This window comes from Hippocampus guttulatus, chromosome 15 (assembly GCF_054856545.1).
Source record: "Hippocampus guttulatus isolate MCC_2025c chromosome 15, RoL_Hgut_1.0, whole genome shotgun sequence".
Taxonomy (NCBI): Eukaryota; Metazoa; Chordata; class Actinopteri; order Syngnathiformes; family Syngnathidae; genus Hippocampus; species Hippocampus guttulatus.
Window position 1 is genome coordinate 16,186,918 of NC_141275.1, and position 21,524 is coordinate 16,208,441.

At 54.1% G+C, this 21,524-nt stretch overlaps 3 protein-coding genes across 16 annotated transcripts; 1 reads left to right on the forward strand and 2 right to left on the reverse strand.

Moving 5' to 3' along the window:
* Positions 1-496: 496 nt before the first annotated feature.
* On the reverse strand, positions 497-5,591 carry LOC147194231 (UDP-glucuronosyltransferase 1A1-like). 4 transcript variants are annotated; one of them, XM_086131189.1, is made up of 5 exons: positions 5,469-5,591; positions 3,350-3,633; positions 1,657-2,352; positions 1,189-1,577; positions 497-627 (listed from the first exon to the last, which is right to left on the reverse strand). In XM_086131189.1, the coding sequence occupies exons 1-5, from the start codon at positions 5,533-5,535 to the stop codon at positions 618-620; spliced, it is 1,446 nt and encodes a 481-aa protein (XP_085987315.1). In that variant the 5' UTR covers positions 5,536-5,591; the 3' UTR covers positions 497-617. The 4 variants fall into 4 exon arrangements, with proteins under 4 accessions (XP_085987315.1, XP_085987314.1, XP_085987313.1 ...); XM_086131188.1 differs by having other exon boundaries at positions 1,129-1,577; XM_086131187.1 differs by adding an exon at positions 3,885-3,955 and having other exon boundaries at positions 497-1,577; positions 5,469-5,577.
* A 3,708-nt stretch (positions 5,592-9,299) lies between these two features.
* supt20h (SPT20 homolog, SAGA complex component) lies at positions 9,300-18,663 on the forward strand. 10 transcript variants are annotated; one of them, XM_086130937.1, is made up of 23 exons: positions 9,300-9,499; positions 9,913-10,026; positions 10,167-10,202; positions 10,300-10,425; positions 10,508-10,634; positions 10,739-10,842; positions 10,936-11,106; positions 11,292-11,431; positions 11,530-11,686; positions 12,093-12,263; positions 12,350-12,427; positions 12,613-12,782; positions 12,879-12,911; positions 13,341-13,452; positions 13,755-13,860; positions 13,973-14,137; positions 14,340-14,607; positions 14,697-14,812; positions 15,160-15,215; positions 15,332-15,406; positions 16,006-16,096; positions 16,481-16,569; positions 17,880-18,663. In XM_086130937.1, the coding sequence occupies exons 2-23, from the start codon at positions 10,024-10,026 to the stop codon at positions 18,075-18,077; spliced, it is 2,592 nt and encodes an 863-aa protein (XP_085987063.1). In that variant the 5' UTR covers positions 9,300-9,499; positions 9,913-10,023; the 3' UTR covers positions 18,078-18,663. The 10 variants fall into 10 exon arrangements, with proteins under 10 accessions (XP_085987063.1, XP_085987068.1, XP_085987065.1 ...); XM_086130935.1 differs by having other exon boundaries at positions 9,302-9,499; positions 15,296-15,406; XM_086130936.1 differs by having other exon boundaries at positions 9,305-9,499; positions 14,361-14,607; positions 15,296-15,406.
* exosc8 (exosome component 8) lies at positions 18,382-21,256 on the reverse strand. 2 transcript variants are annotated; one of them, XM_086130945.1, is made up of 11 exons: positions 21,187-21,256; positions 20,935-20,971; positions 20,791-20,854; positions 20,426-20,499; positions 20,273-20,318; positions 20,102-20,207; positions 19,972-20,017; positions 19,550-19,646; positions 19,352-19,472; positions 19,167-19,273; positions 18,382-18,629 (listed from the first exon to the last, which is right to left on the reverse strand). In XM_086130945.1, the coding sequence occupies exons 1-11, from the start codon at positions 21,201-21,203 to the stop codon at positions 18,520-18,522; spliced, it is 825 nt and encodes a 274-aa protein (XP_085987071.1). In that variant the 5' UTR covers positions 21,204-21,256; the 3' UTR covers positions 18,382-18,519. The 2 variants fall into 2 exon arrangements, with proteins under 2 accessions (XP_085987071.1, XP_085987072.1); XM_086130946.1 differs by having other exon boundaries at positions 20,102-20,169; positions 21,187-21,255.
* Between the last annotated feature and the right edge of the window lie 268 nt (positions 21,257-21,524).

Sequence of the window (21,524 nt, forward strand, 5' to 3'; positions counted from 1 at the left end):
CCTCGCAACGCATCGGCGGCGTCGCGTGTTTGAGCGGAGGAAAGAAGGCTCGACAAGTCTCGGTGGGAAAACGAATAATAAAGCGGCGCTCGGGGATCATTGAGGACTCCCGTGTTTGTGGAAAGGCGCCCGATGGAAGAAGTGGCGACAAAATCATCTTTGCGTTTCCAAAAGAGTCTTTGAAATGACTCTGAAATGGGCCGAGAGGGCAAGTGTCGGCCTCGAGGTCTGCGGATCGGGACCGTGAAGCCATTTGCCGTCGTGCGAGTCGAACTCTTGAAAATGTTTGTCACTTTGGCAAGTTTACGTAGTTAGCCGTCAACACCTCCGTCGGCAACGTGTTAACGACAATTGCGTACGTTTGCATCTTTCGGCTCGAAACCATCTCTAATGTTTACCAAAATGTGTGGCAAGATAGTCGGCGTCAACAGCCAATGCTTTGACAATAAAATTAAAAAATCGGCCTTTGGTTTGCAAAGGACTCCAGTTTGACACATTTTGGGGTCATTTCCTTTTATTTACGACGACAAAGATCATTTCTACTTTTGTCCCAAGGCTTCTTCCCATGAAGGCATTGTCTCGTTTTGTTTTTGACTCTCTTTCTTGGCAGGGGACCGTCAAGGATTTCTGCAACAAAAAAAAAAAAAGGGGCGTCGTCATCGTGACCAAAATGTCCTTGGAAGCACCGTGGACGAAAACGTGCCAGAAAGACGACGGCGATGACTCCATCTTGTTTGATTATGAGCAGGGATGTATTTGGGGAAGTCAACAAAATGTTTCCTCTGCCTTGGCAGCCACGGTGACCTCATCATCAGAGCGCGGGGGGGTGATGGGGGGGCTTTTTTTTCCGATCCTAAGCTTTTGACCGGGTCCAAGACACACGAGTAACAAGACACAAACGGGGACGCCGATGCGAAGGATCTCAATCGTCTTGGCGATTTGAGGAATTCGCACGCACTCTTTTGACAATGCGATCAACGCCCTTTTGTAGATTCCTACTGTTGTTTTGCTTTGTCTTTTCTGCTCTTTTTGCAGCAGAGGAGCCCGACGAGAGCCACGGCGGCCAACGCCGGCGCGGCCGCCAGGGCCGCCAGGAGCAGGGCCACGTCGACGCCGTAGTACGCGTACCGGGGCATCTCGTAGGCCCGGCTGCGCAAGTGCCGCGCCCCCTTGCGCCGCATCACGTACTCCACCCAGAAGACGGCCCGGTCCATGGGCCTCACGGGCTGGTCGCGGTGCAGTTCCGACAGCCTCCGCATGTTTCGCCGGTAGTCGTCCCGGCCCAGGACCTCCTTGAGGCCGGCCTCGAATCCTCGGCCGAGGTGGGCCAACTCCAGCACCTTGGCGGCCCCTCTGCGCTCCAAGCGCAGCAGGTTGTCAAACTGGTCAAAGAAGAGCGGGATGCCCAGCACGGGGACGCCGTAGAAGATGGCCTCCTGGAGTCCGTTGGTCCCCCCGTGAGCCACAAAGACTTTGGTCTGCGGGTGGGCCAGGAGATCCTTTTGGGGCATCCAGTCCACCAGCAGGGTGTTGTTGCCCAGCGCGGATGGCCGAGGGCCCTTGTGACGCCAAATCACCTAAAACGCAAAAGGCCAAAAGCGGTCAGAGTGTCCGTTTTCATTTTGGTTTGGGCCTCGAGCCCAAAGATTCCATCACCTTCTGTGGCAACCTGGCGAAAACGGCGGCGATCTCCTCAGCTTCGCGCTCGGGCAGAGCGCCGACCAGACTGCCGAGACTCATGACGACCACGCCGTGCTCGCCGGCGCTCTGGACAAAGTCCTCCAGGGGCGCGGGCAGCGGGCGGCCGGCCCGGCACTGGAAGCCCCCGACGTAGATCACGTTGGGCACGGTGGGCCGCGGGAAGTCAAAGACGAAATCGCTGCGGAAGAGCCAAATGTCGGCCTGTTGCAGGAGCGAGTTGATGTCGCAACCGCCCCGGATGTGCTTCTCGCAGAGGGCGCCGTAGACGGGCTCGATCAGGATTTTCCGCTGGAGGGTGACCAGGACGTAGAAGACGACGTTCTTCACCCTCTGGAAGAAGTTCATTTTGTCCGTCAGGCCCGAGCCCGGCACGGGGACGTAGGACAGGGGCGACGGGGCCACGGCGAAGTGGCCCTCGCCGCCTTGGATCCAGCGGACGTTAAGCACGAGAGGAAGCTCCAAGTACTTTGCCAGAATCACGCCGGCGGCGATGGCCGGGTCGGTCAGGACCAGGTCGAAGCGGGAGTCTCGTAAACTCTGAACCTTCTCCTCGTCATCCAGGAACTCGGAGAGGCCGGCGCCCCACGCGGAGTGGGCCTGGTAGATGAAGTTGGCGAACTCGCGGTGCATGAAGTCTCCTTCTCGGAGGCTCTGGGAAAACATAGACCAGAATGACAACAACTTTTCTCGGTTGACTGGAATGAAAAATCAATGTCATGTCCTTTGCAAAAAAACGACAACTATCACTCGCAGGGTGACGACGTTTTCATCCAAAGCGAAAGTTTGGTAGGTGTGCACCAGTTGCTGCATCGCCCAATCAGCGCCAAGTTTTTATGTTTTGCATCCAATGGGACTGTGAACTTGAAGATGGCTCATTCGGGTCGATTTCATTGCGGGCTCTTTGGTGGCGGCCTTAGCCAATCAGAAGAAAGCTCATGCCATTGTTTCATACGAGCAGCCAATCCGGTGTCACCTTGTTGAGGGGCGGAGTCAGCTTCCAGGAAGTGAAGTCCGCACCAAACGTTTGCTGCGATTTGCTTTTCTCTCTTCGGGTGAGTTTGTTTTTTCCCTTCCTCCGCTCCTTTTGTTTTGAAGTCAAAAGCTAATCCTTGAAGTACAGAGTGGAATACTTGAGAGTGATTTTTACTTCTAAATGCTCAACTATGCTGTTAGCTATGCTATGAGGTGCTAAAGTAATGACCTTCAAGGGTGCGCGTGGGACTAACAAGGTTGTGGTGCTGTCGTCCAATGGATTTTCTATTTGCGGTTTTAAGGTCAAGGTCAAGGTCACCTTTTAACCTGTCACTCCTGACTTGAGTCAAAGGGTTTATTTTTGTTTTGTTTTTGCCCATTCGGGCCATTTCCATTTGAGGACAGCGCCGCGATGGAGTTGTGCCGCGCTTTCCTGGCCGACAGCGGACGGGAATGGTGGCAAGTCGGCCCGATCGCCGAACCCGAAGTGGACGGCCAAACTGGTAGGATCCTTTCAAAGTCGTTTCCATCGCTCCAACTTGATGAGGATCATCAAGCGTGAACATCGCACTCATCGCTTGGCCTTTTATCAATTATTTGTTACGGGGAATTAAATACTACTACTAATACCAGTACTCCAAATATGACAAAAAAAACGCCACAAGCAGGACACTACCTTAATGAGCTCCTGTATAAATTGAAAAAATTCCTCCCATCCTCCGGCTATGTCGATGTTAACGGCGGTGTAGAGCGGCGAGCTTTGGGGCACGTAGACGCTGTTGGAGGCTCTGACGACCGTCAGCCGGTGTCCTCGCTGGTGGAGCTCCTCCAGAAGAACCTTCATGTTGATCCAATGGCTCCCGTCCACGGGGAAGACCAGGATGTTGCCGCCGGCGCAGCCCGGCGGACCCGCCGACAACGCCGACAGGACCAGCGGCAACAACGCGAGCGGCGGCGAGACTGAAACACGGCAAATTTGCCACAAGTCAAAGGAATGGACATTTTTCCGGAAAGGCTCGACTCGACTTAAGATGAAAGAAGTTGGATTGGACAACGGCCCCGATTTCAAATCGCTTTCCAGTAGAAAGAGTTTAAGAGAACGATCGTTCACGGGCGCGCCAAAGTTGACAGAAGGTCCAACCGAGTTCACCCGGAAAGCTCGAAATGCACTTTAGCTCGATGGCGACGTTTCTCGCCGAAAGCCAACGTACCCATGGTGCGGATTGCCAGCGGCTACGGAAACGGGCGGCGGCACGTCGTCATCTGAGTGTTGGACTTGAAACTGGAGGCAAAGGTGAACTTTTAATGTTTGGTCTCCGGGCAAGATAACAACAGAAGTCACGTGACCTTCGCGGCCCCGTCCCGTCCCGTCCCGTCCCGCCCCCTGTCCCCTGGAATGGGCGCCATCTCAATCTCAATAGCCAGCGCAATGGAGAGTCATGACTTCATTTCTTTTTTCATCAACTACAATTACAGGCGCATCTTTTGTAGAACTTTTCGTGCCGAGTACCGCCCCGAAAAAGAGAAAGAAAATCGATAGAACCAACATTCAATTCCAATGAACTGGAATACTTTGATTTCTTCTTTTTTTGTAGTTTTTTTTCAATGACACTCGGTGCTGAATCTCAACTCATCCATGAGTGAAATGGGTGGGGGGGGGGGGCGCCTACTTCAGGAAACGACCCCCCTTTTTTCTGTATTGTACAGGTGCTTCCTCCTTCCTGTTAGCTGCCTTATCAAGCGCCTCAAGCACACGCTGCCGCGTCAGCGCACTGCGTTTGGTTCATCGTTTGATGCGAAAACCGCTCGAAATATCACATGCGCCCCCGCCAGGTCCGCCGAACAAATAAAGGGGGTGTTTTTTCAGCCCTGATCCGGGCAGGATGATGACTCAAGTACCGCCGTAGTAAAGAATGGAGTGAGCAAAACAACTGCGGCGCTGCTGACCAGCAGGAACGAGTCATGCGCAAGCAGCTAACCACAGGGCGGGGGTGGGGGGGGGGGGGGCGCCCAAACTCGTCCGCAAAGTTCGAATGATGTTGGGACAAATCTCAGCGGGAGTGCGAAGTCGGACGCAAGGCGCAGCCGTCGTGCAGCGGCACGTTCCCGAGCCGTCTCGTTCCCGAGCCGTCTCCTTGCAGGTTCGCGCTCGCCAAATAACTGCGCGCATGATGTCAGCGTGTTAACGCGACGGCCGAGCCAACAAAAACGCCGGCGTGCCAACCGCTTGACGGCGCCTTCGCTTTGTAAGGCTGTTCGTCGTTTCTGCCAGCCGGGGGGGTCTCTGCGCTTCTTGGGGGGGGGGGGGGGAGACGTCAAACGCACAAATCTCAAGTAGTAACACGCGACGGTCACCCGATTCCGATGTCCGGTTGCACGTCGTTTTGGGAGGGGGGGGGGGGGGGTTGAGATCTGACCCGAAAAGGAAATGCTGGGCACCCTGAATTTATTTTTGAATATTTAAGGTCAGCGAGGTCACACTTCATTCGTTGTCTGAGCACTCTGACCGTCCGTTCAAGAAGATTAAAGGTGACGCTGGCCAGAAAAAAAAAAAAAGTGCTCAAATACCGATCGCAGCACGTTCATAAAAACAAATGAAACTTTTCACAACTACCCCCCCCCCCCCTTACCACACCAGCCACTACGCCATACACACGTGTTGGCATCATTCGCATACGACACAGGGGTTGCGCACGTGTGTGGTTGCGTAACACCCTCGATTGCGACATTGTCCGCACGACTCACGGAAGGGGAAAAGAAGCGTCATTTGTCTGCGGCGTGTGCACGGAACTCACCAGGAAAAATCATCTGCGTTTGTGTCACATTTTTCTTGCGTGACACGCACAGCAACAAGCCAGTCATCGTGCGAGTGCGTGCGTGCGTGTTGACTTTGACAGCTTTGTCTTTGTTGACGCTGTGTGGCCTCAACGCAAACAGTCCAAAGGGTCGTGCGGCTGCTTACGACATGCGCGCGCGCACAATCACGCACGCGCGCGCACACACTGGCTTTCGAACTTTTACGACAGTCGCTGCCGTGAGAGCCGGACACGGGCGCCATCTTGTAGGTGGCGGGCTGCCAAAACGAGACTTTGGGCGTGAGAAAGCGTGGCCCGTCTGCTCAAGTGCAAAAAGCAGCGCCTGCAAGGGTGATCGATTCCTGTAGATGGCGCTAGGCGGACGTCAGTAGCCATGATCAACGTGTCCGCACAAATTCATTTGTAGTGAAGCTTGGATCCAAAATGGCCAACGTCTGGCTCACTTTTGGCCACGGGTCCAATTTCCTGTTGATGCGTGAAAGCGGAGACTCGGCCTGAATTTTTTTTTGCTTCAAACTTTTTTAACTCATTCAGTACCAGCCAATTCTAGACCAAGTCTGAAAAGACGTTTAAAAACGTCTTTGGGAGTGAATGAGTTAAAGAGAATTTTTTTTTTTTTGGTGCTCCCTGTCACCGATGACACGTGCACCAAATTTCATGTTGATCAGAGAAACTGGTATCGGGGGGGGGGGCTCCGTTTTTTTCCAATGTCCCAGGCGGCACCGGAACCGCAACAAAATGCTGCGTTATGTTAAGACCCCCTAAAGGCCGTTGGGTTCATGCGATTGGCGGCGTTTCAACTTGAGCCTGCGGGGGCTGCTGCTCGGCAGAGGGAGCGAATCGCTCACCGAGCATGGCGGGCTTCGCAAAGCTTTTCAACGTGACCCGACGTCCATCCAAAAAGCGAGGAGTTTCACTTCCTGCCACCTGAGCCGGAGTCTTGCCCACTCGACGGACATCTTTTTTTTTGTGGTTGTTTTTTTTCCCACTGCTTTTCAATTGCCAATTTTATAACCTCGGTGCTGACAACGCAGCTCATTCGAGAGTCATATGTTAGGAATTCTTTACTGCCGCTTTCATTTTTTATTTGGTGGCCGGATTCCTCCGCTTGCGAAGCAAAAATCGCAAGGAAACGCCCGAGTCTCGTTTCACACGTCTGATGTGATAAATCCGGTGGCGTCTCGTCAAGGCGCCCAATCGAAGAATCGCCCGGGGCCCGACTTATATCGTGACGGCGCCGCGGCCCGATTCAAAGCCGGATCCCTTTACGGTCCGCGAGCCTGCCCACGCAGCCAAACGTCTGCAAATATAATCGGCGGACGTGGGACGGCGCCTTCAAACGCTGATGTCATCTTGCGGATGTAATGCGCGCCGACATGTTGGCTTTCTTGCGGTTTCCTCGGTCTTTCCGACGCGGCCCACACCCGTCGGGCTTGGGCGGAGCGGCTCGGGCCGCCCCGTTCCAAAGGAATCCGCCCGCGCGGTTTGCTGGCCCGGCCATAAAAGCCGAGAGCTGGACCGACGGCTAACCGGAGGGAAGGAGGGTGGGGGGGGCTGAGCCGGCTTTTTCATTGCGCCCAAGCAAAGATGGCCGCTCACGCCCACCACGACTGCTTTTATCGGCAACTTGTTCCCACCTCGGCCTCGTGCCCGCCGCCGAGCTGCTCCAAGTCTTCACGTCATCGGCACCAATGACAGCAGAAAAAAAGTGTTCAAGCACATGGATTTATGACTTTTCTATTCCATGCGATGACAGACTCATTTTTTGGGTGGGACAAGCAGAGCAAACGTGACCGCAAGCGGTTTGAATGAACATGGAAAAGTTGGACTTTTAGCCGACGTTATTCTGGCAAATACAAGCCGGAGATAGGATTGCATCTTTACGATAACACTTTGTTCCGGGGCCCATTCCCAACACGGAAGAGAAAGAACGGAAGAGCGGCTCAGGAGTGCGGGCGAGTTGCGCAAGCACGTCGCCCATGACATCAGCGTGCGTGCATGCTGCGCCGCGGGATGCGTTCGCGCACGCCTGTGCGGATACAATTGTGTGCGCGTCATTCTCTCCTCAAAAACATCCGATCCTTTTTAGGCTCGGTTCCAACGACCGCCCTTTGGGGTCTCAACGTGGTTGTGGCCTTCCAAACTCCCCGAATCGTTTTTTTCAGAATTCCCCCGAACCCCGCAAGTCGGCCATTTTGGATTTGAACTCCCGTCGCCACCCGCAGCCTTCGTCGTGCTCGGAATAGCAAATGTTCCGCTTTCTCCCCCTTGCCCGCGCTCGTAAGACGTCACGTTGACGCCATCGGCATGAAACGGCTCGGCGGCGGGGGGGGGGCGAGAATGAACGCAACGAGGCCAAAACCGTCACCGACGGATTTGGGGTTGTCGTCGGGAGTGAGATGATGAGCGAAAGCATTTCACGCCCTCAATGTGGAATCGTTTTGCGGCGATGGGTAGTAGGCCGGCGTTAGCATGGGGAAATGGTCGCGCGGCTAAACCACGTCGGCGGGTGGGGTTTTTTTTTTTTCTTCTTCTTTGTCTTTTGTTGTTGTTGTTGTTTTAAACAGCGCTTGAAGGCACCGGTATGGAGGACTAGAAAATTTGGGGGTTGACCCCCCCCTTAAAACCTCAGCGGAGTTCCGCTGAGTGCATTCCGTTGGTCTTCGAGTTGCCTTTTGGGACCCCCCCCCCCCCACACAGCAAGTGTTTGTGTATTTCCGCTGATTGCAAGAAATTGAAATAAACACGAGCTTGGTGGCGCTCCAAAGAGCTCACGAAAGCATAAACGCCTCAAGGTCGCCGTGCTTTGCGTCTCCATCCTGAGAAGTTCGAGCCACCGACGATGCAGCGGGGCTCATCCCACCCGGGATCTTTCGGGACGTAGCCCCGACGTTCCCGACGAGCACTGACACGACTTGACGAACCACTCCAAAAAAACAACAAAAAAAAAAAACCTCAGCAAAAGCGTTGAAATCTCACGCACGGGTTGACCTTCCACAAGCTCGGTCACGTATGTGGACTTTTAGCTTGAGAAAGAAAGGGGCCCGTGTTTGTGCGCTCGCGTGAAAACCCAACCGCACCCAGAACTCTTGGGCTCTCATAAAGGAACCTCTTATCCCCCGCTCAGATGTTGACACGGCGCTTTCATCGCAACAATTGCGCTTGCGGTAGTTTGACGCGGATGTACAGTATGCATTTCATACATTGCGTGGCGGCTACTTTATAGCCATCGGCCAACGAAAGCCACGCTTACAGATGAAAATGCCGTTTTTGTATGTTGGCACTTTGGGAAATAATTGAGACTGGAGCGACTGCGCTCAGTCGTTTAGGAAACCAGCACAGCGCTTGTTTTGTGTGCCGCTAAGTACCGGATTGTTTTCTTAAAAGTGCGAACGCTCAATGAGGCTTTTTCAGTGAGTGGCAAAGGACAAAAACCTGCTTTCACACCTCGAGATTGGCCCAAGAGGTCATAAAACGGATGAAATGGATTTCTTTCATTGACTCTATGTACTTTGGCGTTTCTGCACTAATTGCGCGTCGGGCCACGCGATGGATCTGCGGCCCTCTTCCGCCCCCTGCTGTACACTTGTGGTACCGACACTCGGTTTGGATGGATTCTCGCTGGCCGCAACCAGAGGCGTCGGTCAATGACGTATTAGTGCCAAGCCTCTCGGCGATTTACTTGTCGTGTGTCGGGTGCCCTCAGAGCGATTTGTTTGTCTGCCGAATCTTTTTTCCAACGCAAAACGTGCGCGCATCCATCCATCCATTCAATTTCCGAACGGGGCGGGAGGGCGCGGGGGGAATTCTCGGTCCAACGTGCCGCTCGGGGACTACGTCAGCCGGTGAACTCCGCCCACCTGCGCCCCAAACGGGAAGTTGAGCTGTTGTTGTCACACTGGAAGAAGATGGCGGCCGCTCCTACTTTTTTTCAATGAAGACTCCGATGTTTCCCTCGGCTTTCGTTATCCTGCGTCGGAGGAGCTGTTGGCCGCTATGCAACCCGCAAGGCGAGTACACCCTCCCCTCCAAGCGTGTCATGGTAGGGGCGTCGTTTTCTGCCGCGGAGAATTGGAAAGAAAAAAACTAAAATTAAAAACAGCCCCCTCGAGCTTCTGCACCCTCGTAGCGGCGGGTTAGCATGCTAACTTTAGCCGCGCACGCCTTCAGCGGGTCGAGCATCCGCGGAGGCGCTCTATGGCCACTCGTGTCCCATGTCTTCAAATGCCTTAGCTTGAAGCTGTCGACCAATTGCTTTTTGTCGTTATGAAGGTGTAATAAAAGCATGTTTGGACGCAACGCACAACTTTGGTGACCGGAGCTTGCCGAGCGCTTTTCTTCTTCGTTGGTTATGAGGCACTGGCCCAGCTGGCCTTCCAGTTTGCTTTAACGTGTTTCCCAAATGTGTCTTCTTGCCACGCAGGGCGTGAATCCTCGCTTTAGGAGGGCGACGGTGAGGGGCAGCTGGGGGTGGGAGGGGGCGGGGGGCAGGCAGCAACGTCTACTGTCACCCTGTCGCTGGCGGCTCACCACAATGGTAAATTCAACCTCATCCTAATCTATCGTCATAAAAGTAGTCCATACCTTGTATATGAAATGAAACCTCGAAAGGTCCACAGGCATTGCTTGTTTATGTATTCACTGAATCATGCACCCCCCCCCCCTCTCTCCCCCCAGCAACAAGTATTGGAATATGCATTAGATCGAGCTGAGGTAAGCATTGTTTTTCTTGACCCTTTCCCTAACGCGCGTTCATGCGGACTCTTTCAATTCATAAATCTAATCCTTTTCACACGACCGTGTCGCTCAGTACATTGTGGAAAGTGCTCGCCAGCGCCCCACCAGGAGGCGTCTTTCCTCTGGCGGCAGGAAGAGTTTGTATCAGAAGCTGTACGAGCTCTACATAGAAGAATGTGAGAAGGAGCCGGAGCTGAAGGTCGGTCTCCCCAGCCAATTCGCGGGCTTCTACGCACTCGTCACGGTGACCAGTTCGCACCTCATACGCGCGCGCGCGGCAGAATTTCAGGAGGAACGTGAAGCTGCTGGACAAGTTGCTGTCTCAGGAGTCGGCGCCGTGTCTGGTGGTCAACTTGTACGCCGGCAACGACGGCTACTCGCTCATGCTCAGGGGCAAGAATGGATCAGGTGAGGGGGGGGGGGGGACCCAGACGGGGCCCCAGTCAAGTCGGTCCGATGTTCCGACTTCTTTTTTACATTTTTTTCCCCCCTCCCATCCTGCTGTTGGGCAGATTCTGAAACGATCCGACTGCCGTATGAAGAAGGGGAGCTGTTGGAGTACCTGGATGCCGAGGAGCTGCCGCCTGTTCTTGTTGACCTGCTGGAGAAGTCACAGGTGTGTGGGTGTGCGCGCGGGATTCTGTGTGCGCGCGGGTGGCCAAAAGCTTCTCGTGGGCGTCTTCCCACATTGTCACTTCCCGTTGTCCAGGCGAACATCTTCCACTGCGGCTGCGTCCTGGTGGAGGTGCGAGATTACCGGCAGTGCGCCAACACCAAGATTCCCTCCTACCAGAGCAGGCACGTTCTGCTCAGGCCCACCATGCAGACTCTTGTTTGCGACGTTCACGCCATGACCAGTGACCACCACAAGTGGACGCAGGTATGCCCCCCCCCCCCCCCCGACCCCCAAACCAAATGGAAAATTGGCACCGCACCCCTTCCCTTCTTAGCCGCTATCTCTGCCGCCTCCCTGCGATGTTTGTCCGATGATTTGCGGTGCCGTTAACATCTTGGCGTGCGCAGACACAGACGCGCCTGGTTTCCACGGCAACCTCTCATCCCCAGGACGACAAGTTGCAGCTGGAGAGCCAGCTGATCTTGGCCACGGCCGAGCCTCTGTGCCTGGACCCCTCCATCTCCGTCACCTGCGCCGCCAACCGGCTGCTCTACAACAAGCAAAAAATGAACACCCGCGCCATGAAACGGTAGCGCCGCACCGGAAGCCCCTCCGCCTCCCGATACCGTTTGAGAGTCTCGCTCCGCTTGATTTATTTTTTTATTTTTTTAAATTTGCGCCTTGAAGGTGTTTCAAGAGGCACTCTCGGGCGGCGCTGAACCGGCAGCAGGAGCTGTCGCAGCTGCCCACGCCGCGCCAGCTGCACCTCTACGACTACCTGCAGAAGAGGAAAGAGAGGAAAGCCGCGCCCGTCATCGACCTGAAGATCTCCAAGATCGGAAACGTGAGCGCCCCCCTCGCCGCCATTTCCGTTGGCGTTTCCTACCCGTCCGGGAACGTTTGAGGTGTCGATCGCTTGACGGTTCCAATTAGATGACTTCAGTTCTGCCTATCAAAAGCTTCATGGAGTTGTGGGACGCACCACCCCAGAACCTTTGGTTCTTGGTACTCGTAGTCCCTAAAACTAAGTGGTTACGGTCAGTTCCCGGAGGGAAAAAACTGGTCCTGGGCTTCTCAAAGCTAACGACTCCCTTCCCCAGTCTTTTGGTTCTCGATACTCGTAGTTACGCAAACCAAACGTAGTGCAGACCCCGCCCCGCCCCAAAGGTTCCCGGACCGCTAGAAAGTGCCACGCCTTGTCTTTCGACCCCAGCAAATTACCCCGGATTGAAATTTCCATCCCGTCATAGCCTCTGGATCCGCATCCAAGGCCGGTTTTCATCGTCGCAGGTGTGCTCGCTGCTCGCTGCAGGTGTGCTCGCGTTCGGTTTTGCTTCCCCGTTTTGTTTTTCTTTGTCGCGCAGTGCGTGGACATGTGGAGACAGAACAGCTGCCAGCTGAGCGTTCCCAAAGAAATCGACGTAAGTGCAGCTCTCTGACGCGGGGGGGGGGGGGGGGGGGGTTCCTCACGCGGAAACGAGCGTGATGGAGACGCGTTTGCTCGCAGGTGGAAAAGTACGCCGTGGTGGAGAAATCGCTGCAGTTGGAAGATTCTCAGCCCAATACGGTGATCTGGCCCGCCGAGGTACGTGCGTTTGATCGTCTGGCGTCCGAAATTCCAGGAATTTAGGGACAGCCGGTCGCGCCTGCCTCACACCGAGAAGTTCGGAGCGTGAGATTCCAGCGGCCTGCTCCCGAAAGCGCGCGCGTCAAAGTTGTAAAACATCGGCGCGGAACGTTGTTCAAACTCTTTGTTTCTTCCCGGCGCAGGAGGTTGTGGACGACTACACCTTCGAGTGCGAGGCGGGCGGTCAAGCCCAGAGGACCAAAGTGTCCATTATCCAGTCGCTGGGTGACCCGCTGGTGTACGGCAAGATCTTCTGCGCCAAAGACGGCAAGGCCGACCAGGACGGCGCCGACCTGAAGCTCACGCATCCGCCGTAAGACCTCCGACTTTGCGCGCGCCGGTAAACGGCAACCGCTGAATTAATAACCTTGCTATTTTATCCCCCTCCCCCTTCCCCCTTCCCCCCCAGTTTCCTCATCGGATCGAAAATGGATGCTGAGCGGTGAGTGAGCGCAGCGGAGAGGATTTGAGCTATTCTAGTAAGATCTCGTGGTCGCGGGAGTTAGCGGCAAAGCGTTGTTGTAATGTGCGATCGAGCGGACGCCCCGCCTACATTTTTAGAACGCGATTGCCGAAATAAGTCGACCGCAGAGAGTTCATTGCGAGCTTCTCGAGTTAGCTTCCGATGGTAGTGCCGATGTTGGCTTCGGAAGTTTGTTTCCGGCATAAGCTCGAACGTTAGCGCAAAGAACGGCTTCACCTCCAACGTTAGCTTCCGACTTTGCCACCGGTGTTAGCTTTCGACCGGAGCTTCGCGCGAGCTTTCCCAAGTTCCGGTCGGACAGGACCTCTAATGCGAGCCCGACATGAACCGGGACCTTTTTTGGGGCCGATCGCTAATGTCTGTTGACGGTGTTTGCGTGTGCGGCAGGTTCCTGGCGCAGTACAAGTGCGTGTACGAGCGAGATGTCAAGTGTCAGGTCAAGATGTCCCACAACTCAGGCAGCCTGGCGCCGGCGCCGCCTTCTCCCGACAAGGACGAGGTGCCCTTTATCATCATCATCTAGTCAGAGGGAGGGGGGGGGGGGAATGACGAGATCGGCCTCGTTTCTTGACTTTTGCTTGGACAAATCCAATGGCGACGACAAAAAGAACTCGGCAAGAGTTGAATTCAAAAGCTGCGCGTGACACCCCCCCTTTCGAGGGACCTGGCGTGTACATGAGCAAGGAATGGAAGAAAACGGGGCGCTCTCGTCATTTATTAATTTTTTTTCCTCGATGACTAGAAGTAGATGCTCAGCGCGCGGGTTGTGATGGTCGCGCGCCGTGTCGTCGTCGCCGTCAGGGTGACGGCTTTTCTCCGCTGGCCCAAACGTCCGTGTTGGGCAAAGGAGTGAAGCACCGGCCGCAGCCCATCAAACTGCCGCCGGGATCAGGTAGCGGCTCCTCAGGTATGCCCCCCCCCCCCCCCCCCCCCCGACAGCGGCGCCGACTTTGCGCTCGCACGGTTCCCGTCGGCTCGCCGCTCCGCACTCAAAAGTGTCGGCTCGCGTCTGCCCGTAGGTAATCCATACAGCTCCCAAAGCGCAAGTGGTCTTCTCAAGTGTCCTACGCCGCCGCCGCCCCCCCCGGCCAAAGGCCCGCCTCTGAACAGGAAGCACTCGGTGGAGCTGGGGCAGGTGGGCCTGCTGTCCCCCGCCTCGCTTTCGCCCATGAGCTCCACGCAAAGTGAGTACGAGTCCCGCAACGATGGCGCTCGCTCTAGTCCAGGGGGGAAACCGTGCGTATCCATTTCGAGTCGTGTGTCATTTCAAAAATGGACGTCTCATTCGGGTCGTCGTCCCCCCCCCGTCCGTTTTTCACCAGATTCCTTTCAATGGAGAAATTGAGCACATTCCTGATTTCTCAGTCCGTTTGTATCATCCCCAAGGTGAAATTGCCTTTGTCGCAGGGTCGGGCACCCCCACCAACACGCCGTGCTCGACGCCGCACGCCGCCGACTCGCTGGGGACGGCCACGCCCACGGAGGCCCCGAGCCAGCCCCCCGCCCTGCTGGCGCCGTTCGCCCAGCAGCAGGTGGCCCTCGGCCAACCGCTGCCCGTCATGACCATCCCGCTGCCCGCCGCCGGCAGCGCCTCCTCGCCCGTCGTGGCCAACCCGGCCGGCCTCAACTTCATCAACGTGGTCGGCTCCGTCTGGTGAGTGCCGGCCGCGCCGTGCTCCCCCCCCCCCGCGCAGTCTTGAGGCCGTTTGCCGAGCGTTTTTTTTTGTGACGTCGTCGCAAAAGCAACCCGCAGACGCTGGTGAGCGGCTCCAACCCCATGCTCGGTCCCGGACTGAACCTGAGCGGAATCCTGCCGTCCGGAAGCCTCGTGCCCCCCATGCAGCCCGCCGCGCAGACCGGTCAGTGGCAGCCGTCCGCCGACCGCCATTCCCTCCGAGGCAATTACAGTTGCGGCTCAAGAATGAATAGTCGCCCATCCGAAACGCTGACGCTCGTACTTTTTTGATCCGTAAACGCCCGCTCATCCCTTCTAATGATGATTCGACAAAGGTTAAATGGATGATTTGTTTATTTACGTTTATACTGTATCTCGATGAAATAGTTGAGGGGGCGGGGCATCTCAACGAATGCGGCAAACGTAACGGGATGTGTGATTGTCCGTTCCCGACGCGTCGACGTTGTTTCACGATCCCGCCAATGACTCCTTCTGTTCAACGCTTCTCACGGTTTGTTTCCCAAATGGCAGCGAGTCACTTCGGCCTGAACAGCGGCGCGGGGCTGCGACCGCTCAACTTGCTGCAGGTAACCGCCGCCGGTCACCTTTTCGTCTTTCCGGCGTCCGCGCCGCGTCGTGAAGGCACGCGTCTGTTTGACACGCCCAGATCCCGACCGGGCCGCTCATCTTCAACCCCGTGCAGCAGCAGCAGCAGCTGTCGCAGTTCTCCCCGCAGAGCCAGTCGGCCACTTCCAGCCCTCAGCAGCAGGGGGACACGGTGAGTCCGGATGTGCTCTGACGCTACGCAGTCTCCACTTGCCTGCGACGCCCCCCCGCCCCCGGTCGCCTCGAAACATCAGAACGCACGCGCCTTTCTCACCTCACGCAGCTGAACGTTAGCAAAGCCCGTTTGTGCGTCTTCGCTTCCCGAAGCTTGGACTGCGGATGCCGTGTCGCTTCGCTCCGCCTTCTCCGCACTCTTTCGAGATGTGCGGTTTTCTCTTGTGCGCGCGCGTGCTCATTGTGCCTTCGCTTCCTTGATCTGCGGTGCCGCGCTCGGCATTCTCCACGTGGATGCGACGCGGCTGCCTTTGGTCTGGATTGATACTCCAATTTGCGGGCTGACTCCCATTGCGGCGCCGTGGCGGTCGTTGGCGCGTTGCGCCCCGTCCTCTCAACGCAGCTGCGACCGCCCTCGGTCTCCTCGAAAAAAGTCCAATCCATCTTCCTCCCGCATGCTTCTTGCGTGTGTTTGCGGCAACTTCCCGCCAGACCCCCCGCCCCCCGCCATATATCGTAGGCCACGCTCACCGCTTGGCTGCAGCGGGGGGCCCCCCAACTCCGCTAAACTCCAAATGAACATTTGTGGTGTTGCAGGGCGACCAGGGCGCCGACCCGAGTTTAGGCAACCAGCAAACGGCCGTCATCAACTTAGGCGTGGGCGGCTTCGTGTCTCCGCAGGCGGCAGGTACGACAGCCCCCCCCCCACCCCCCTTCCCCCCAAAAAAAATGTCCACACTCAACACACGCATTCCCTTCCTCCACCATGTAAGCGTCGCGAGTGCCACAAGTGAGCTCACGCGTTGTAGTCGACTCTGTAGCCAAAACGTGGCGGTTGTACTCAACTTTCCTTTCTCCTCTGCTGCGTTGACTTTGTTTTATCACATCCCCCCACCCCCCTTCCGCCCCACCCCTTTTCTCAACCTCCTTCCGTTGCATCTCCTCACGCAATGTTCCCTTTTTGGTTTGACCCTTTTCGTTCTCATGTTTTCCCTCCCGGGGGAATACCTGCCCCCCCCCCCCCCCGTCCTCCGTCCTCCTTTTATCCTCCTCCCGCCTTCCCCACCATTAGTGCTGTCCCAGTTGGGCTGTGGGCTGGACGGGTCTGGGCCCCCGCTGCCTTCTCCAAGGCTTCAACAGCAGCACCAGCCTCAGATCCAAGTAACTGTGACATGGACATACACACACACATGTGCACCAGGGGCCATTCAAGAAATCACCAAAAAGGGAAAAGAAAAGAAAAAAATGAAATCAAATTGGATCATGTTTGAATGAGCCCCCCCCCCCCCCCTTTGAGAAGCACATCGGTCACTCCATCTGTGTTGTATGTCGAGCATTTCGATTGGCCGCTGCCACGCCAAGCATGGTGCAGAAGCGTTGTCCGATCGGCTGCATGGGTGCTGCGGTCGTCACGGTTACCTTGGATGATCGTCGTCTTAAAGAAACGCTCAAAACGGGCTCGCCGTCATCCGCGCCGCCTCCGTACGACAACAACCGGATTTTGTTTCTACCCGTTGGATAGATCGTGGAAAGTGGATGATTACGATGACAATTATTGCCTGTCAAGATTTGCCTTATTTGCTGTTACTTTGTTTTTGTTTGTCGTTGATTTTACCAAACCGCCTTTCTCCAAATCCTTCGCTTGAACGTACCGTCGACAGCTTTTTTTTCCGTTCCGGAGCTCTCGCAACGTGTCTTGTCCATCCTTACCTTCAAGCCCAAATTTGGCGATTGCCCCCCCGACTCTGATTTCCCCAACCGCCATCTTGTTTTGAGCCGGGGATCGCCCGTGTTCGCTTCTCCCCCAATTTATTGACCGTGGCATTCACGACGTGGGACGTTACGTTGTCAAGAATGGAACTGATCGCTGGTCCTTTTTCTTTTCTTTTCAACACACCAAAGGTTTTCCCTCGGTCTGTTTGACGGATTCCTTGCCGTATGCCGATCTTAGCGTCACGGTTTTGCCAAACGTCGGAAATTCCTCTGCGAGTTCCCGCCCTTTTGTCCCACGTCCCCCATTTTGTGCTTTGCCGGAGCTTCACGACTAACATGCTCGCTTGTGCGGAAGCCGGTTTGAGCGTTTATGTACCTGTGTGCTCGTACGCTCTTTTTCCTCACTCCTAAGACAATTCGTTGCACTATTAGTACGACGTTTTGGGGGTTTTATGAATCAATATTGGGCTATGAGAGGGCGAATCGATATGTCAGTGTTTTTCAAGCCAACCCTGCTCCTAGTTAGGCCAAGTTGTGTTTTAACTGTGGACTCGGAGGCCAAAAGTGGCACAAGTAACGGGGGGGTAAGTGGGCGAAATTGTCGTTTTAGTGGTGGTGAGGACAAAAAGTGTAGCAGTACATCTTGAATAAATGCTCAAGGTGTTTGTCCACGCGCTTGTGACATCATCCCGCCGCCATCATAATGACCACGCCCACTTCCTGCCGCTGACATTGTTCTTTTGTGTTTCCTGATGTAGTTGCAATTCTTGCAGCACCAAATGCAGCAGCAGCAGCAAATGGCTATGGCGGCGGCGGCGGCCCCACAGGGGGGGGCGGGGGCACCGCAGCATACCGCCAATCAAGCAAGAAGTAGGAGGAAGAGAAGCACGCCGCAAGCCCTCCCCAAACCTCGCCAGGCGGAAACGTTGCCCCCCGCCACGCCGAGGCGCGAATGATCCGCAAGGAAGGAACTTTGTTGTTGTTGTTTTTTTTTTTTTTTAACACCCCAGCCACACAAAATGGAAAAAGGGTCCTTGTAGCTGAATACTTCCACGAAGACCCCCCCCCCCCCCCCCCCCACTCAAGAAGATTTCTCCTCCGTGGGTTTTGGGGGCGTGTCCCAAGAGAACTCCTCACCGCACATGTACCCGCAGAACAAACGGATCCCTGGGGGCCGCCGTCTACCTCTCGAACCGCTTTTGTACGCCGGCGCTGGATTTGGAGCCGTGAGTGTTGACACATTTCTAGACACTTATGAAATACTTTTTAAAGATGACTTTTGTCAGCATTTTATTGTGAAAAAAAAAAGAGGAATATATATTGACAGTGAAAATACAACTTATATATACACATATATATGTATATATGTATGTATATATAAGTGGTTGCCCTATATTTTTATACGATGCTTTTGATGACTTTGTCGATGAGTTTGTGGATTTCTTTCTGCCGCACCGTCGCTCGGCTGATCAACTCTTGGAGTCTCTCCCCAGACAAAGGCGTCCCACCTAAAGAAAAGACAAATAAACATCAGAAATGACATTTTCTAACTGCCAAGTCCATGTCAACGCAACAGTTTCCCACTTGAATGCAAACACCAACAAACGAACGTGGATACCGCCCAAAGTTGTACATTATTATGAGCCTTCGGCCACTGATTTGTCTCTGCGTAAAAAGCAGGATTGAAGAGGATTCAAGAATCAAGACTGACTTTGGAATACTTCCTGTTTGCGCTCTTCTTTCAGATTTTCAAACGATAATATGCTTTTGGAGACTTTGGCACTACACAAAATAAACAGGAGGTACAACAAAACAATTATACATTGTAACCCCGCCCCCCTCTCCCCGCATTAAAAAAAAAAAAAGAAAGAAATGGAATCTGCAATGGAGTGGTGTTGACTGTACTTTAAGCACAAGAACCTTTAATTGAACGCCGACACACTTTTATGTAATGGATACTAACAGAACGCCGTGAAACTGGGGACTAAAATTAGGATTTCCCAGTTTCCCTGAAGGCATCGCAAGACGGAAGCCGCGGTCCTGACCAGGTTTGCGCACGGTGCACAGGCGTCCTTCCTCATCCGTCACCACGGTGAGGCGAGCGGTGGCCAGTTGCTCCTCTTCGGCCGCGGGGTCAACCAGGAGGACGGAGCTGCGAGACACCAAACGGACGTCGCGCTTTTCCAACGATCGGGACGCCATTTAGGTGGAAAGAAAAGTCTGCGCTCACTCGTCAAAGATGCAAAAGGAGGCGGCGACGGGATGCTTGCGAATCTTCAACCCGCGTCGCTTTTTCAAGTCCACCTCCGGTGCGCCGGTGTCGCCGTTCACGCGGACCTTGGGGAGCCTGGCTGCGTGGGCCAAGACCAAGAAGATGGAAGATGAGGAGTCAACGGCAACCGAAGCCGGCGGAACGCGTTATACGCACTGTTCTTCAGAGCGGCCAGCATGGCCAGCGCGCACGCGTCCAACACGTTGCCGTCGTAGTCCAGACATATCAGGTCGCAGTACAACGACCAGCACAGCTACAGAAACAACGGAACCACTTCAACGTTAACACCCGCCAATTTGAACAGAACACCTGCCGACAAATGTAGTACGACATTTAAAAATGAGATTCAAGATCAATTTGAATGTAACGCATGCCGACTCGGTGGTCATAGCGACACATCTCGGAAGGAACACCGGTCAACAGGCTGCGCCCTCTAGTGTACCGCCCGCAAACTTGGAACTTGAATGTCACACTTGGAAACGAACCAAAACTAAAATATTAAACATACTTTCTGTTCCATTTGAACTTATTCTATTCCGACTTGCTTTTAGAGTAATTTATGACATTGCGTCTCTTACCTTGCCTCGCTCAATACACAAATCCTCCATCCGTAACATTTCCGAGCTGCAGTGACAAATAAATCAATAAAATCAGACATCAGAAAACTCGACTTTAAAAATAAATAAATAGGATTGTAAGCCATGCAACCTCTCAATGATGTCGGCCATGAACTGACTGGCAGCCTGGGCCTGCTCCCCCGGCGGTCCGGGTCGGAACTGTGAGGAGCACAGAGGTGGCAGGTCCACGTTGGGCACTGGAAATGGGCCGAGTTATCAAAAAATATATTCCCCAATTCTTAATTCATCAGCCAGAACTCACCGATGAAACCTTTCCCAGTTGCCTCCACCGACGGGTTGGCAAGCTCCTGCACGAGAATACAAAAAAATTAAAGTCGCAACACAACTTGCCCGGCGGCATTGATTCATGCACACCAGGAGCTTATGTTTCTTCTCCATCTTGAAACTCATTTACCGCTTTGACCCCACAGATGACGGTGGTGTTGCCCAACTTCGCCAACGCCGAGCCATCTGCTGTACTGATGGACCCTGAGGACAGTTGCACTATGAACTCAGGAATTTTACACTTTTGTGCAACTTTGTGAGGAGCAAGAGAACGTCTGAAAGGAAACGTGTTGTTTTCAGGCAGGGGTGCCCAAATCCGGGCCTGTTTGAGACGTATCCCTCTTCCGATGCACTTGATTCAAACCGTCAGGAACGTTATCGGGCTTCTCAGAGCTTGGTGAGGAGGGAAATCTCTACAACGGGCTGGATCGGAGCTCTCGGGTAGAGGACTGGGGCGTGGCCTGTTGGTCAGGGCTGTAAAAGAGTGTAACTAACCAATGTTGACCGTCGTGGTTCGGAATTCGCGCAATTCGCGTCCATCCGGTCGACAGTTTTCTTTCTGGAAACACGAAAATGTGCAAGGTGACGTTCTTGGTCAGTGTGGTGTACTATTACATCAAAAGCTGCAACGTCACCCACCAGAAATTTCCGGTGGTACTCCAAAGGCTCAGCCGTCCTGAACACAACCAAAACAAATACGAAATCAATTGCACTGGGATTGAATTGATTCGAAGCAAGTCGCCACGTTTTGGTCATTGACAAGTACAAATAAGCACACGAGCTCACGTGTATAAAAGCCTCATTTTGAAATCGCTAAATGAGTACATAAATACGGATACATTTTATCGATAACGGCGATTAAATGGTGAGTTTGCGAGCGGGCTTTCTTACTTGAATCCCGCAGCCATTGTGTTTTGTTTAGCCACGCGGATCGAGGTTGAACTACGGAAGCCGGCAGGAAAAAGAAAATGCCAAATTTTCTATGTACAATACCTAAAGAGGTCTGCATGTATAATTTCGGTATTACCTTTGGCCCCAGTCAGTGCTTTATAAAAAATTGTGTAAATATGCGTATTTTATTTTTTTAAAATATTGTTTTATTATTTTATGTAATTATTATTTATTAATATTGTCGTTACGTTTACTTTAATCTAGGAAGACGGCGGAGGGCCCTTTAGGTAAAGCTACTACTCACAAAAAGTCATTAAACTAACCACGACAAATCGTAC